This window comes from Petaurus breviceps, unplaced genomic scaffold (genome assembly GCF_028583685.1).
Source record: "Petaurus breviceps papuanus isolate PSGF00001 unplaced genomic scaffold, PetGlider_PUasm1.0 90515, whole genome shotgun sequence".
NCBI lineage: Eukaryota > Metazoa > Chordata > Mammalia > Diprotodontia > Petauridae > Petaurus > Petaurus breviceps.
Genome location: NW_027187269.1, coordinates 565,475 through 582,896, shown reverse-complemented (window position 1 = coordinate 582,896; position 17,422 = coordinate 565,475). Strand labels below are relative to the sequence as shown.

Below are 17,422 nucleotides of genomic sequence, written 5' to 3'. Positions count from 1 at the left end.
CTCTTTATTACAAAGAATGGGAGAAGAAAAGCAGAATTAATAATCAGTTCTACAACTGTCATATAACCAAAGTCAACTACTTTTCTAGTTTCCATTAACTCAAGACTTTAAAATTCTACTAAGCATCTAACAACTAAGATAGCACCTTCCTGTTACACTAAAATTGTTATCAGTAACAATAAATTAAAGACTTTTTCTTCCTCTAACAGACCAATATGAAGGAGATGCAAAAATTATAAGATCCTGAAGGTGGAAAAAAAAAAAGGCCACAACCATAATCAGAAAACTTTGCCCATATTCTAGGGCAAATCCAAACAGTTAGAAATGTATACAAAAATCATTCTGTTGGTACAATGTGAATATCAATGTGAATAGCTGATATTTATGTATTTATAATTTACAAAGTTTTCATCTGATCCACCCAACAGTCATTTAATGCAATTTATTGTTTATAAGGAAAAACTTTTTTTTGTGGACTTCTTAAAGTTGAATCATATATTCTGTTCCTATGCTGTCAAATAATGGGGGTGCCTGCTTAACAGGAAAATATATAACCTTGAGAGAATTCCAAGAATTAATGAGTCAAGATATAAGTTACCACACATACAATGACTCTACATTCTATAATTTATTCTACTATTAAAGATATACTGCAAGATCAGTACTACCAAAATTTCATTTGAAGAATCTGTGGACAAAGATTAAGCTAAGAGCTTGTGACTAAACATGTTAAACCTGAAACAACAGTAAAATGATGCCCTAAGTAGAAGAATCCAGGTAGGAGGATTAAACTGACTTGCCAAATCATAAAAAAGTTCTCATTTATAATTAGCCTCTTATAAAACAGCCTCTTAGAGTTTATAAAGTCCTTTGAGACACTTCTCCCTCATATGATTAAAAAAAATATGCTTTGCTTCTAAAGTATACCCTTGCTGAAGTTTCTCTAGTACATGTCAACAATAGTAAAACACAAAGTATGGTAAGATAGGGAAATAGCTTTCAAATGACCAACAGTATCCTTGGTCATAAAGATCAGTTTAGGCATGTCACTAGAAGAATCCCAGTCTCCAGTTTTGCCACATACCAACTTCATAATCTTGTCAAGCCATTATTGTCTGCAAATTGAAATGTTAAGGATAAACATGACGAAGGAATCTTCCAATCCAAATGTTAAAGTCTGGGAACAGCAGGCAATTGGTCTAGCATCACATCCTTCTCTCTGTACATCTCATGGGGACCACATCCAGTCATCCTAATTCATATTTTGCCACTGGACCCAGAAGGCTCCAGAGGAGAAAGTGAGGCTGGTGATTTTCCACAGCCCTCCCTCATTTAAATCAAATTCACTTGAAAGTTATGGTATCATCTTCCCGACATCATAGTCTTCTTTGGAATACTATTGTTCCATAAGAAATGGTGAGCAGACAGATTTCAGAAAAACCTGGAAAGACTTGCATGAACTGATGCTGAGCATATGTAATGCTGAAGTGAGCAGAACCAGGAGAATATTGTACACAGTAACAGCAACATTGTGCAATGACCAACTTTGACAGACTTGGCTCTTCTCAGCAATGAAATGATCTAAAACAATTCCAAAAGACTCATGATGGAAAATGCCATCTACATCCAAAGAAAGAGCTATGGAGTCTGAAAAGAGATCAAATTATACTATTTTCTCTTTTTTTCTCTTTTGTGGTTTCTCCCTTTTGCTTGGATTTTTCTTTCACAACATGACTAATGTGGAAATATGTTCAATATGATTGTACACATATGACCTATATATCAGATTACATGCCATCTTGGGGAAGGAAAAAAAAATTTAGAACTCAAAATCTTATAAAACTGATTGTTGAAAACTAAAAACAAATAAATATTTTTTTCAGAAATACCAATACCTTGTTAAACTTGTTTTTAATCGATTTCCCATTCTCCAAGTGGGCAAGTTAGAATATATTTCTGTCAGACTGCTCAAATGAGGTAAAATGAGCAAAGGAACAGATATATTCCCCCAGTCCAATTACCAGTATTAGCTTAATGTTAAGACTGATTCTTAATGACAGCTCTCTTGCTTTAGAACTGAGAGAGGTCATCTAGTTCAACCTCCTCACTTTTCAGATAAGGAAACTGAGGCCCAGAGAGTTATAAGTGACTTGCCTAAGGTCACACAATTTAAGAAGCATTAGTGGCAGCTACTACTACCTTTCTGACTCTGTAGTCAGTGGTTTTTTTTCCACTGTACCATGTTGCTTTCTCTCATGAAATGTGTTAAGCTGACAAAGTTAAGGTGATAAAGTACAAATTACGACTCACTTTTTTTTGCTGGTTACCCTTTTTTTAACATCACATTTTATTTTTTTTTATATTTTATTTTTCTCCCATTACATATTACAATAATTTTAACTTTTTTTTAAAGTTTTGAGTTTCAAATTATATCTCTCATTCCCTCCCTTTCCCGTGCCATGACAAGCATGATCTCATTTTAAAGGCCACTGTCATTTCAGAGACAGCTGTAACTTAGTGGAAAAAAAGAGTCAAAAACCTGAGCCCTAATTACTTTACCAAGGTGCTCCCTATTTTAAGCAAGACTCTGTGTCCGTTTTCTAATCTGTAAAAATAATAGTAATACTTACACTATTTCTCTCATAAAGTTCTTGTAAGAAATAACTTTATAGAGCACTATATAAACGCAAGTTAATTTCACATGGGACAAGAAACAAAAAAATTCATTTTTGTCCAGACCTATAGAGAACTCCAAGTATGGAGACTTCTACCAATACAGATCAGCAATTCATGTGCACTCTTAAGAGTTGTCATTCTTTTAGTCAGTCAGCAAGTATTTAGTAAGCAGTTACTATGTATTAGGATTTGTGCAAAGCCCTGAAGATAAAAATAAAGGCAAAAATTCAGTCCCTGCTCTCAAGGATCTCACATTCTAATGGAGGAGACAACATGGAAATAGCTATGTATATAACAAGACATATATAATATAGTAGATGAAAAGTCAAGTCCCATGCCTTGTGACCTCATCTGGGGTTTTCTTGGCAAAGATATTAGAGTGGTTTGTCATGTCCTTCTCCAGCTCATTTTACAGATGAGGAAGGTACCAGGAGTGAGAGACATTGAAAGGCCCCCTGAGAAGGTGAGATTTGATCTGAGTCTCAAAGGAAGCCAGGCAAGCCAGTAGACAAAAGTGAGGAGGGAAGAATATATCAGGCATGGAAGAACAGCCAATGAAAAGACACAGTCAGGAGGTGTAATATATAGGTGTTGCTGAAACATAAAATGCATGGAAAAGAATCCAGCAAAAGATGACTAGAAAGATAGGAAGAGACTACACTGTGAGGGGCTTTAAATGCCAAACGGAGAATTTTTATATTTGATCCTAGAGGTAACAGGGAGTCACTAGAATTTACTGAGCAAAGGAATGACATTAGTCAGACCTTCACTTTAGGCAGATTGCTTTGGCAGCAAAGTGGAGGAGGAGGTGCAGAGGGGAGAGCCTTGAGACAAGAAGAAAGGCTATTGCAACAATTCAGGCATAAGGTAATGAGGGACCTGCAACAGGGAGGTTACAAACAGAGAGAAAAAGATGTAGAGAAGAAATGTTGTGAAGGTAGAAAATAATGAATCTTGGTAACAGCATGGATGTGTGGAGAGTTGTCTGGGGCAATAAAAATGTAAGTGGTTTGCCCCATTTATGGTCACACAAAAGTTGTCTGTCAGCAGCGTGACTTTTACTCAAATATTCTTGACTACAAGAACAGTCTTTTCACAGACAAAATGAACAAGGCATTTAGATCAAACAACTTGTCCTTCAGTCACTTCAGTCATGTCCCATGCTTTGTGACCTCATTTGGGGTTTCTTGGCAAAGATACTAGAGTGGTTTGTCATGTCCTTCTCCAGCTCATTTTACAGATGAGGAAACTGAGGCAAAGAGAGTTAAGTAACTTTCCCAGGGTCATACAACTAGTGTATTAGGACCACATTTGAACTCAGGTCCTCCTGACTCCAGGTGCAACACTCTATCCTCTGCACCACTTAGCTGCCCATATCAAACAACCACAAATCCACAAATATTTATTAAGTCTTATCCACATTATAAAATGCTCTCTTAAAACAACTAAACACATTAGCTTACCTAGGTAGGAGAGTACAATTGACACAATTAAGGTAATCACTGAACATGTATTAGCAGAGTTCTCTAGTAAAAAAAAAAAAAAACCCCTAAGTCCCAAGTTTATTGTTATTCAAGTATCATAGACTCAGCCAAAGATTTTGGAATTCAATTACATTCAAAGAAACAAAAAATTTCATTCTATATCTTGTAAAAAAATATCAAAAAAGGTTGAGGGGGCAGGGGGAGAGTAGAGAGAGAGGAAGAACAGACAGATTCCTGGTAAAATGTTCAATTGCCTGGGAATTTCCTTTACCTATCCATCACATGCCACTAGGTGGCAGACTTCAAAAGAATGAACTACTCAAATGCTCTGGTTTCTTACAAAGATTTAGAGACAGGATCAAAATAAAGTTAAAATACAAAAGTAATAAATTGTTTTCCCAAGTTAACATATGTTGTGATCAAAAGAGGTGCCCCAAGAGTTTCCCTAAAATCTCAAGAATCACATTTTTGACATGTTAGATTTTCCACAAATCAAGTAAAAGAAACTGCATTCAGAGATGTAATAAAATCTCTTCTCTACATAAAATTATATGCATATATGCATACATATATGTGTTGCATACACGTGTATATGCATACATAGGTGTTGTGTGCATGCACATATTTGTGTTACATGTGTAAAATATCACTTTAAAGATGAAATCCAGGTGAAATGTTTCATATAGAATGGAAGAATGAAATATATAAATACATATATGTGTACATATGCCATTTAAAGCTGATAAAGAGAAAAAAATAACCATTTAAAGCTGATAAAGAGAAAAAAGCATCAACTTCCCTTAGAATTTACTAGATTAAATTCACTTATCACAAGTTGAGGTTTTCTAAATGCACTCACCTCCTCAGCTGTAAACAAGTAAAGAGGAGTCAGGGGAGGGATTTTCTTTAATTCACAACTTAAGCCAAGGACAGTCAAGATCTCCTTAAGGACTTTATATCTCTTGAAATTGCTCAATTTCAACAAATCAAAGGCATCCTGAGTTTGTATTAAAGTGCTGGGAGACATTTCCAAGTGCACCTAAAGAAAAGAAGAGAGAATTAAGAAGCCTTTGTATGCTACAAGATAAACAGTCATGAGTTAGACAAAAGAAAAAAAATTAGCAAATACTTATTTGATGATGAATAATGTCAAAACTTAGAGCCCCAGAAAATTAACTTTATATGTTATTTCAATGATGGGTCAATTAAAAAAAGTCTTACTAAAATAATATTTTTCCAGGCCAGCAAAATGCCTGAAAAGCTTTTATAACATTGCCACAATGAGGATTCTGAATTTCTGAGAACAAAGAAAATCATCTCTCTACATATGTCACCAAGTATACTAAAAGCCAGAAGGTTTCTTACTTCCTAAACTGGAAATCAAGATTAAATAACTTATCTAAGCCTAGAAGATAGTAAGTCATATTGCCATAAACAAAACCACACTCCCTCAACTAACAAATTATAAGTACAAAGTATTTGTATACATTTAACCAGCATATAGAACTGCTCACAGGGCTGCCCTAATATGTAGGCATGGTATTATTTTTGGGGGTACCAAAAAAAGGCATTTTTTTGCCCTCCCAAATATAGTACCCCCTTGCTGATGACAGACTTCTTTATCTTATGACTGTTGCCTTGTTAAAATACAAATCCCTCTGGGAAGATAACACATTAAGTCTTATCAGTTATATATGCCTTACCATGAATTAGTTTATCATAACTTATATCTGCCCAGAGAATAGGTTTTGCTCAGAGTGGGGGGAGTGGAATAGGGTTGGTAATTGGGGAGAGAAAAGGAATGAGATAGTGGCTACAGAGAGCTCAAGGCCACTGTTGCTTGAGAAGGAGAACTAAGAAGAACCTTACTTAGTCATACTCAAAAGAGTTTATAAAGCTCTGACCCAGACAAGTTGCAAGAAACTACCAAAAAACAAAGTGAAATACATCATCCCTGGACTCAAGTATTTTGCTATAACGATGATGATGATGATGACAGTATCATAAGATATATTTCAATTTTCAGAATGGCAAAGAATTTCATAAATGTTACCTTATTTTACCTTCACAACAACCTTAGGAGGTAGGTACTATTATTATCACCACTTGACGGACAAGAAAACCAAGGAAGAACAAGGTTATATGACTTTCCCAAGGTCACCCAGCTAGTAAATTTTATTGTTACAAGAGGTGAAGAATGTGAAATTGTGAACAAGGAAAACTGGCCGGGATTAATGACTGGCTGATGTCACTAATATTGTCCACTTACGAATTTGAATTCAGTGCTTCCAGAGTCCAGGTCTAACATTCTCTGTACTCCACCTAGCTACCTCACAATCTAACAAATATAAACCATACATACACCCAGGTCTGAAACAAATGAAACCTATCTAGTCATAAGCATGAATGCTGAAAGTCGGGACTGACCTGATAAAGCTTGAGATACAAAGCACTCACAGCCTTTAGAGGGAAGGGGAACCTGTGGCCTTGAGGTCACATGTGGCCCTCTGGGTCCTCAAGTATGGCCATTTTAATGAATCTAAACTTCATAGAACAAATCCCCTTAATAAAGGGGGTACTGAATCCAAACTTCACAGAACAAATCGATTTGTTCCGTGAAGTTTGGATTCAATCTAAGGGTCACACTAGAGGGCCATGTGTGGCCTCAAAGCCGAAGGTTCTCCATTCCCTGGTAGGAAGTCTAAGGTCCCCTCCACTTCTGAGTCTATGAAGTTCCAGAGCTTGTGTCCTCTCAGCACAGGACAACCTCTATACCTCGGTAAGGTTTTGGAATAAAACATGTGGGAATGGGATAGTGTGTGTGTGAATTATTTCTTCATAAAATGGAAAAACGGTAGGGGAAAGCATAATTTTAAAAGCTAGTGGTTCAACATTGTTATCAATGACTTGTATAAAGGCATAACTGTAATTTGCTCTCCAAATCTGTAGATGACGCAAAGCTGAGAGGAATGGTTAACATACTGGAACACATAATCAGGATCCACAAGTATTCTGACAAGCTACAACACTGGAATGAGTATAATAAGATAAATGTAAAGATAAATTTAAAGTCTTACACTTGGGTATAAAAAATCAACTTTACAGGGACAAGGATGAGGGATGAATAGAGACAGCAGTTATTCTGAAAAAAGTTCTGGGGGCTTTAGTGGATGCCAAGTTAGCAGCTCAATAGGGCAGGCAAAAAAGTTAATATAACCCTGGACAGCATTAAGAGGGACTTAGCTTCCAGGAACAGGGAGATGAGAGTCCCACTGTACTCTGCCCCAGGGCAACCAGGATGGTGACGAGGTTTGAGCCCATGACACAGAGGGATCTTTCCTGCTCCTCCACAGTTCTGGTGCCTTCCCTCTTGAGATTATTTAACCCATTTTTAACTTGTTTGTATAGCTATTTGAATGCTGTCTCCCCCTTTAGATTATGTGCTCCGAAAGAGAAGGGACTCTCTTTGTATCCTCAGTGCTTAGCACAGTATCCAGGACACAGAATGCACTTAATTGACTTGAGATGAGTTGATGGGCATGTTTAGCTGTCTTCAAGTGTAGAGTGATACATGAAGGAGAGAATGGAGGTGTTATGTTTGGTCTCAGATGACCAAATCAAGAGCAGTAAGTGAAAGATGCAAAAAGTAAATTTCAGATGGATATTATGAAAAATTTACTGACAATTAGATATCAAAAGTGGAATGGCCTGCCTTGAGAGGTGGTAGGTTCCCCGACCATGGAGGTCTATAAGCAGAGGCTGAGAGCCATTGTTGGACAGATTATAGTAAGAATTCCTTGGACAAGATAAAGCCACTGAGGTCCCGTCTAACTCCCAAGTTCTATAAAAGCAGATGTACTATATTCAGAGAATATAGAAAGTATTCAAAAGCCACATGCAAAGAAATATTTAAATAATTTTATATGTGAAAGATGTCAGAAAGATATCTAATGAGAGTAACAAAACTTATCACATCCTTTAACCCAACAATTCCATTGCTAAGATTTAAAAAGAAAAAAGGGCCATCTGTACAAAAATATCCACAGCTGCTCTACTTGAAATAACAAAAAATTGGAAACAATCTAGTTTAGCTGAACAAGAAGAGTGAATACAATGACAACAACTACATAAAAAAGAAAACAAAGTGAAATAGAACCGTTATAGACAGGCTGGTAAGAAAACATCAAAGAAATTCATTTTTCTGTGTGTTGTCCATTAAAGTTGCTTGGTCTTCGTTTAAAAATATGTGTTGTATACATATACATAGTGGTGGTAAAATTTGTCAGTCAGTCAATAAAAATCTATCAATATAGCTACTATGTGCCAGGCACTGGAAATACAAAAAGAGGTAAAAGATAGTTCCTGACCTCAGGGAGTTCACTATCTAAAGGATGGAACAAAAAAGAAATAAATATAAAAAAAAACGAGTTATACACACAAGAAATAGGAAATAATTAATAGAAGGATGGCACTAGAATTAAGAGGGGTTAAGAACAGCTTTCTGTAAAAGACAAGATTTTAGGTGAGACTTAGAGGAAGCCAGTGGGTGGAGTTATAGAGGGAGATCATTCTAGGCATGAGGAATAGAGAGAAAATATCCACAAAATGTCATGGAACAACATGGATGCCAATGTCACTGGATCAAAGAGTATGTTGTGGGCAGTAAGATATAAGAAAATTGGAAAGGTAGGAGGAGGCTAGGCTATGAAAGTTTCTGAATTACCAACAGAGAATTCTGGTTTTGATGCTTGAAGGCCATAGGGAGTCACCAGAGTTCACTGGGTAAGGAAGTGACATGGTTGGACCTGTGATTTAGGAAAAGCACTTTGGTGGAGAATGAACTGTAGTGAACAAAGACCTACAGCAGGGTTATCCACTAGCAAGCTTTTGTAATTATTTAGGCATGGGATGACAAGAGTCTGTATTACAATGGTGGCAATGTCAGAGGAGAGAAGGGGTTGTATTCAAGAGATGTTGCAAATCTGGTGAAATCACCAGACCTTGGCAACAGACTGGATATGGAGAGACAGAGATAATGAGGAGTTGAGGATGACACCTAGGTTGTGAGCCTGGGATATGTGGAGGATGACATTGACCTAGACAGTACAAGAGAAATTACGAGGTGGTAGGGGGGGTTTAAAATTTACTACACAAAGCTAAAATATAGCTCCCAGAAGCTGAGATGGCCAGCAAATTTCTTAAAAGAAAACAGAAGGGGCGGCCAGGTGGCTCAGCCAGTACAAGCACTGGCTCCAGTGTCAGGATGACCTGGGGATCAAATCTGGGCTCAGATACTTGGCACCACACCCAGAAATAACTGGCCGTATAACCTTGAGCAAGTTATTTAACCCCAATTGCTTAAAAAAAAAAAAGAAAGAAAGAAAACAGAGTTCCTTCTGGGATAATGTATTTGCAGAGAGAAAAAGAAAAAAAGTTTGGATTAAATGGCCTACATGGTCCCTTTCAGCTCTAAATCTATGACCCTATAATTCTTTATTAGGTCTTTAAAAATTAATTCACAAAAGACTACAGTGTCACATAAGTGACAAGATGGAGGATTAGACAAATATTTTCTGATTCCCATGACTCCTCAAACCTCTACAAAACAAAAATTATGAACCAAAGCTAAAGCAACTTCAGCTGTCTCCATGTTCTAGTACACAAGAATACAAAAGAAGGCAAAAAACAACAATAATAAACTGATGCTCACAGACCCTGAGTCACTCAGCACTCCTCCAAACTCCAGGCTACAAAATACACAGTAATTACAACAATGTAAATGGAAAGAACAATGACACACCAAAATGTCAAAAGCAAATGTAAAAAATTCTAAAAATCAAGCAAGACTCAAAGGAAGACAGATGAGAAGACACCCCAACCTACCCCTTCTTGAAGGTGGAGGGTCCGCTGATATAAGACAGTGCACATGCTTTCAGACTTTTTCAATGGTCTGTTATGCTGGGGGGGATTTTCGTTCTCTAAAAAATATTACTTGTCATACGGTAAGGCTCTCTGGGAAGGGAAGGGAATGATACTTCAAATAATTATGGTGATAGAGCAGCAGGAAATATCAAAAAATTTAAAAATTAATTCAGGCAACTTGCAGCAAAACTGAAAAAATGCTTGTTATCCAGATCTTTCCTGACTTATAAGAGTATTTTGGTTTTAAAATTTTTTTATGTTGTTTTAAATGTTTTAAGAGAAAAACAAAGTTCTAGGAAAACAAAAAAACTAATATCTTCTTTTGAGGGAGACCAAAAAGGTCAGTAGACAGATTTCAGGGGATCTGTGAACTTCCAATTTTTTTTTAAATTGCATCCTTATTTTTCACTGACTTCTAAGTGAAACTTAGCATTTCCTTCAATTTTTAATTTTTTAAAAAAATTATTCTGAGAAGGGAAGGCCAAGACTTCACCAGAAAAAGTTAAGAATCCCTGTATAAGTCCTCAAATGGATTAGATGGTAAATTAACATAGAGATATGACATCTTTTTAATAAAAAAAAACTGAAAAGGAAAAAGAATAGCTAAAAAAAATTAGGTACAAAAGGAGTTTATCAAAACCTTAGGATGGGACTTCTGGGGTCTGTAAACTTGGAGGGGCTCCTTCTTATAACTATTGCAATAAAATTGGCTCCCTCTGTAATCTTATTTTGTGCCTTTTAAAATATTATTCTGAGAAAGAGTCCACAGACTTTAACAAATTGCCAAAGGGGTCCATGACAAAATGTCTAAGAATTCCAGACTTAGGAAAGGAATGACATTTTCAAATATCTCTCTTTTTACCAACTCTCAACTAAGAGGAACAAATCATAAATTTAAAAAAACCCTAAAATCATGCTTATATACATATTTGATAAAGTACCCAACTGTCAAAATGTGTTCTAAGATCAACACATTCAGCAGTTTAATTAAACTGTGCATACCCTTTGACTCAGTGATGCTGCTACTAGGTCTATACCCTAAAAAGGTCAAAGATACATTTATAGTAGCTCTATTCACAGTGGGAAAGAACTAGAAAATGAAGAGGTAGCCATCAATTATTGAATAAGTTATGGTATGTGAATCTGATGACATACTCTTATGCCATAAGAAATAGTGACAGGGATAGTTTCTGAAAAACTTGAGAAGACTTTTATGATTTGAAGCAGAGTGAAGTAAGCAGAATCAAAAGGGCAATTTATACAATAACAATATTATTAAACAACTGTGAAAGACATAGAAACCCTAATCAACACAATAACCAAGCACAGTTCCAAAAGATTCATTATAAAACATCTCCAGACAGAGAAATGATGGATGCAGAGTGTAGCTTGAAACATATTTTCTTTTCTTTCCTTTTTTTTTTTTAACATAGCTAATTTGGGAATTTGTTTTTCTTAAGCACACATATTTATAATAGGCTTTGCTTTTCTTCCCTCCTCAGTGAGTGGAAAAGGGGAAGGAAAGATGGAGAGAATTCAGAACTGAAAAGAAAAGAAAATTGAAAAATAAGATTTTTTTTTTTAAATGGGGCAGCTAGGTGGCACAGTGAATAGAGCACTGGTCCTGGAGTCAGGAGGATCTGAGTTCAAATCCTGCCTCGGACACTTGACACTTACTAGCTGTGTGACTTTGGGCAAGTCATTTAATCTCATTGCCTCACCTTCCCCCTCAAATAATATATATATATATATATATATATATATATAATCAGCCCAATTCCCAGCACCTTAAGATGATGATAACTTATGTTCAGAATGATAAGTCTGAGGCATTACAAAATACTAAACGAAAGAAAGGATCGATCATGTTCTCTATGCTTTTCTTCTTAATTCCTAGACTGATATATTTTAGAAATATTTTCCACAATAAATCTTGAAATAAAAAGGGTTTCCTAATTAACCCTCAATTAATCAGGAAGTTATTTCAAATACCAACCCTACTGACAGAATTTGGGTTATTCAAGAAGTATGCACAATACAAAGAAAAGTCTGAAGTAAACATAATGGTCAGCATCAGTCTCAATTAAGCCAAGGTAATCCTCAAAGTGCAAACTTTCTCAACCTTTTTAAGGTAAAAGCCCTAGAAAAAGAGTTAAATTTCTCACAGGCTCTGTCCTTAATACCTGACAAAGAACAGCTTCTCCTCCATTCGTTCCAAAAGGCAAATGAACAATCATCCTGTCTTTCTCTCTCTTTTCTAAGTAACCCTGGAGCTTTCCAGGACTGAGAAGCTCCCCAGGGCCTTCTTCATAAATGCTGCCACTGGTCAGAACATTCAGTTTCATTTCATTGTCATCGGCCTTGGAAAAAACCAACGTCTGAATGGACTTCTTCAGTTCCTCTTTGCTTCTCAGCTGCAGCCCACCAAATGTGAAGGAGGAAGATAGGCCTAAAACCTTCCCTCCTTGGGATAGGTACACCATGAACTGTTGGCAGATTGCTTCAGAAATGGGCTCCTCTGTGGCAATGATCAACAGTAAAGAGTTATGCAGCCACGGATCACAGAGCACATTCTTCTCCTTCAGGCGGTAAACTGTGTAACTGTCAGTGTCAACACAGTCAGTCAGAATGGAACAGAGCTGCTGGAATCTCTGATGGGCTTCCTGGGAGTCAGAGCCCACAAAGAGTAAAATATTTGGTGGCTTCCCAGTAACATTGACTCTTCTCTCTTGTCCAACATGGCTGGTTGTGTTAACACTGTCCTCTAGGCTGCTACTGAAATCATAAGGAAGATCAGGAATGTCTTCCACAGATGCAAATCTGACAGATTCAATGGTGCTGTTTTCTAGTTCCAAACATTCATGGCAGCTTGAAAGATGTAAGTGATGGTGCTCATCCAACTCAACCCCTTCTTCTGATACATTGGTGGGTTCCTCCTGAGAAGCACTGCCTTTCTTCTGATTATACTTCTCATCTTGAACCTTTTGGTCATCCCTGACTAAATGCTTCCTCCCTTCCCATTCAGGTCTGATTTTTAAGGATGAGGCTGAGGTTAATTCTTCCACTTCTGTGATCCTGGATAATGTCAACTGCTGTAGCTCTTTCAGCACCGAGTCCTGAAGATGTACAGCTAGGGCATGAGGAGAAAAGAACTGTTTTTATTTTTACTGACAAAATTCTTTCCAGCACATCTTATAAATCCCTAGTGTATTAAGTAAAACAACACAAAAGAGAGTGCAACCAACATTACATGTAACTTTTGTTCAAAGGAAGAACAAATATAGGCTTTATAAAGTTAGTAGCATCAACATTCAATGAATTTGATCTAAGTTTAACACTATTTAAAGTTGGAAAAAAGATATTTAATATTTATAATTTGTAGTTTCAACATTTAGACTACTCAGATTTTACACCCAAATCATATTTTTAATTCTAAAGCAATGCAACCCAAGGTAGGCATTCCACTTCTTCATTTACTCATAATCCCACTTCAACTACATAATAAAACCAAGGAACTTCCCACACAGATTAAATGGGAAATTTCCACACTGCTTTTTCTTATATAAATCACACAAATTTGAAGCTAAAAATACCCCCAAAAACCTATACAAAGTGACTCAAAACTAAATTAGCAGAACCATAACTATAAACATTGACTACAAGTACAAGGAGAAAAAAAAGGTAGAATGGAAGGAAGAAAAAAGAGAGAGAAGACCAAAACAAAAAGCTAATAACCTGGAAGGAAACACAGAACAAAAGCATTTTTTTTTCATCTGATGGCTTATAGTTCAGGGGTGGACAACCTGTGGCCCTCTAGGTCCCCAAGTGCTACCCTTTGACTGAATCCAAACTTCACAGAACAAATCCCCTTAAAAAAAAAAAAAAAGATCTGTTCTGTGAAACTTGAACTCATGGCACAGTGAGTAAAGCGCTGGCCCTGGAGTCAGGAGGACCTGAGTTTGGATCCGGCCTCAGACACTTAACACAAAAAAACTAGCCATGTGACCTTGGGCAAGTCACTTAACCCCAACTGCCCTCCAAAAGGCCAAAAAGAAACTTGAACTCAGTCAAAAGGCCCCACCCAAGGATCTAGAAGGTCATATATGGCCTCAAGGCCACAGGTTCCCCACCCTTGCTTTTATTCATTTGATTCTAATTTAATCAATGCCAAAGATTTTAGGTAAGAGTTTACACGTTTTATACATCTCATCATTTCTTTTTATGGGGGGGAAGGGGGGAAGTAGACCAGAGAGCCTCTAAAATCCCTTCCAGCTATTGATCTATTATCCTGTAAGTCCAAGAATGCTTTGCAGAAATGAATCATTTTAATATTTGTTGGGCACCTTGAATTTAAAATTTATACACTCCAAACCAAGAAGCAAAGCAGTTTACACAAAAAGACTGTCACATGACAGATACTTTTTTACAGATATCAAATTCACTAGGACTGCAGACTCTTCTAAATTAAGGAAGAAACATTTTCAAACTACATTAATTTAATAAATATTTCTGGATTTAAAAATATTTCCAGATGCACTTTGAAAACAATATTGAGGGGTGGCTAGGTGGCACAGTGAATAGAGCACCAGCCCTAGAATCAAGAGGACCTGAGCTCAACTCTGGCCTCAGACACTTAATAACTAGCCATGTGACCCTGGGCAAGTCACTTAATCCTAATTGCCCTGCCTTCCCCCCTCTAAAAAAAACAAAAATCAAAAAAAAACCCCAATATTGAAAGAAAATATCAAAAAACTAAGATCCAAACCACTAAGCTTAGACATGCCAACAACTACTATAACTTCAATCAAACATATGGATTATTAAGTAGAAGACTAAGAAATGGTTTCAAGTGAAAGGTATTCTGAGACAGCAAAAATAAAACGGTTTCTGAATTTAAAGACAGAACCTTAGAAAGGACAATAGAAAGCCCTTTTTAAGGGCATTCTATAGGCTTTTCAATTAAGCATACTAAATCAATCTATAAGTTTTATGAAGCAATTTCTATATGCTAAGCACAATGGGGATAGAAAGAAAAAGCAAAAACAGTGTTACCCTCTTACATTCTAATAGGGAGAACACATACATGAATGAGTACATACAAGATTAATACAGAGTAGAAGACAGAATAAAGAGATAAGGCCTGTCAAAAGTAGCACTTGAGCTAAATCGTAAATGGAGCTAGGAATTCCAAGTGTCAAGAGGTGAAAGACAAAGCATTAAAATACTATAAGATAAAAGTATCATAGACCACTGTTAAATATTTTGCTCTGGGTTTTTTTTCAAGACTTACAATATTTTGAATTAGGCTGAAAACGCTGACTGGTCTTGAATCTTAGTAACTAAAGGGAAAAAAATAGTCCTTTTGGCTACAATAATAACTTATTACTGGGGCGGCCAGGTAGCACAGCGAGTAAGAGCACCGGCTCCAGTGTCGGGATGACCTGGATCAAATCCGGGCTCAGATACTCAGCACCACACCCAGAAATAATAACTGGCTGTGTAACCTTAAGCAAGTTACTTAACCCCAATTGCTTTAAAAAATAATAATAATAATAACTTATTACAGATTACTATTATGAATACATTCATGAAGATACTTACAGACAATCTTTTGTGGTACCATTCCATTATCCATTTGGAGCCTGTTTTCCATGAATGCAATGCCCAACTCACTGAAATTATCTATACTTGCTTCAGCAAACAGCTTATAAGGCTCTCCAGGTCTGCAGGCTAATGGCAAACAACAGTCTGACCACTTTACAATCTAAAGGGAAATGAGAAGAAATATAAGGCAAGAGATTAATGTAGACATTTTAAAGGAAAAAAAAATCTTTCCCATAGTATGTATGAAGACTATTTCAGTTCTGCAGTAACTCTATTATAACCTAACAGAATTAATTACTATAGTTTAGCTCTCTCAAATGCAGAAATTGTTTCATTATTAAAGTTCTCATTTCCATTTAAAAGCACAGCTTACAAAACCAACAAGTGCAATCTTTTGACTGCAAAGAAAGAAAACCTAAGATTCTGGAAGAACTGAATAACACTTAGTAGTAATAAAAAAATAAATAAATAAACTATAATGAATAATCATACTTCAATTACATAAAACATACATTATATATATACATACATAAAATATGTAATGGAAATCCTTTTTTTTTAAACTTTTGTTTAAAAAAGAGTCATGTCCCTTCCCCATACTTTTCATAAAACAACCTACATAATTTCATTAGTTTAGGTTTTTGTTTTTACTTTTTCAAAAAATACTGTCTGCCTCAGTTTCCTCATTTGTAAAATGGGGATAATAATGGTACCCACCTACCAGAGTTGTGAGAATCAAAGAAAAAAAAATTTTTTTTTTGCCTTTTGGAGGGCAATTGGGTTTTTTTTTTGGGGGGGGGGGTGTTAAGTGTCTAAGGCCTGAACTGAACTCAGGTCCTCCTGACTCTGGGGCCAGCGCTTTACTCACTACGCCACCTAGCCACCCCAAAATAAAATAATTTTTGTAAAGTACTTTGCAAACCTTAAAGCACTATATTATTGAGATTGGTGCTGTTATTGATCAGCACAATGAAGAGGTGGGACTGAGGGAAGTGACGGAGAAGAGGGGAGGCAGAAAGGAGAGAGTTACATGGTCAAACTTACACTTTAGAAAAATCACCTTTGAGTGACAGCTTTGAGTGGAAAGGGGATTAGCATAAAAAGAGAGCTCACTAAGGCAGGGAAATCAGTTAGAAGCTATTGCAATAGTCTAGGTGAAAGATAATAAACACCTAATAAACTAGTGTTGTGGCTGTGTAGGGATTATGAGTTATGTAATACCACACAAAAGAGATGGGTGATAGACAACCCCAAAGACATGAAAATGCACTCCCACTCTCCCCACCCCCAAAGGTTACAAAGCAGAAAGTCATTTCATCACATCAAACTAACCCATTTTTAATTTCAAAGCTGCACAGTTAAACAGTGGTTATCCAGAATACTCAAGCAACAAGCATCTCATTTAACTGAATTTTCTGATAATCTCAGTATTAATGAGAAAATCCTGTTTCAATACTTATTGCTGAAAATCTCTTTAAAATATAATACATTACAACACACACACACACACACACACACACACACAAACAACTTATATAGACTCGATGACAAAGTGCTCTTTAAAGAAATAAAGACAATGTATATAGCTGAAGAAATCCAACACTCATGACTAGGCCATGCCAAAAAATAAATTAAAATGGCTACTACCAAAATTAATTTACATTTTTAATGCCATATAAATCAAATGGAAAAGGGAAGAGTTTACAATCAAACAAGAAATAGAAAGGGGAAGTAAA

At 36.3% G+C, this 17,422-nt stretch overlaps 2 protein-coding genes across 6 annotated transcripts in view; one reads left to right on the top strand and one right to left on the bottom strand.

Annotated features, from left to right (window-relative positions):
- Positions 1 to 17,422, top strand: part of ATP5PF (ATP synthase peripheral stalk subunit F6) — a 393,425-nt gene that overhangs the window by 230,045 nt on the left and 145,958 nt on the right. The gene's annotated exons all lie outside the window — the stretch shown is intronic.
- The window catches only part of HLCS (holocarboxylase synthetase), a 255,339-nt gene that overhangs the window by 200,132 nt on the left and 37,785 nt on the right, over positions 1 to 17,422 (bottom strand). For all 5 annotated transcript variants that reach the window (XM_069062949.1, XM_069062951.1, XM_069062947.1 and 2 more), the window contains 3 exons: positions 15,684 to 15,846; positions 12,266 to 13,212; positions 5,020 to 5,199 (listed from right to left, as the gene is read on the bottom strand). In XM_069062949.1, the coding sequence (XP_068919050.1) occupies positions 5,020 to 5,199; positions 12,266 to 13,212; positions 15,684 to 15,846 (1,290 nt within the window). The remainder of the gene's footprint in view (positions 1 to 5,019; positions 5,200 to 12,265; positions 13,213 to 15,683; positions 15,847 to 17,422) is intronic.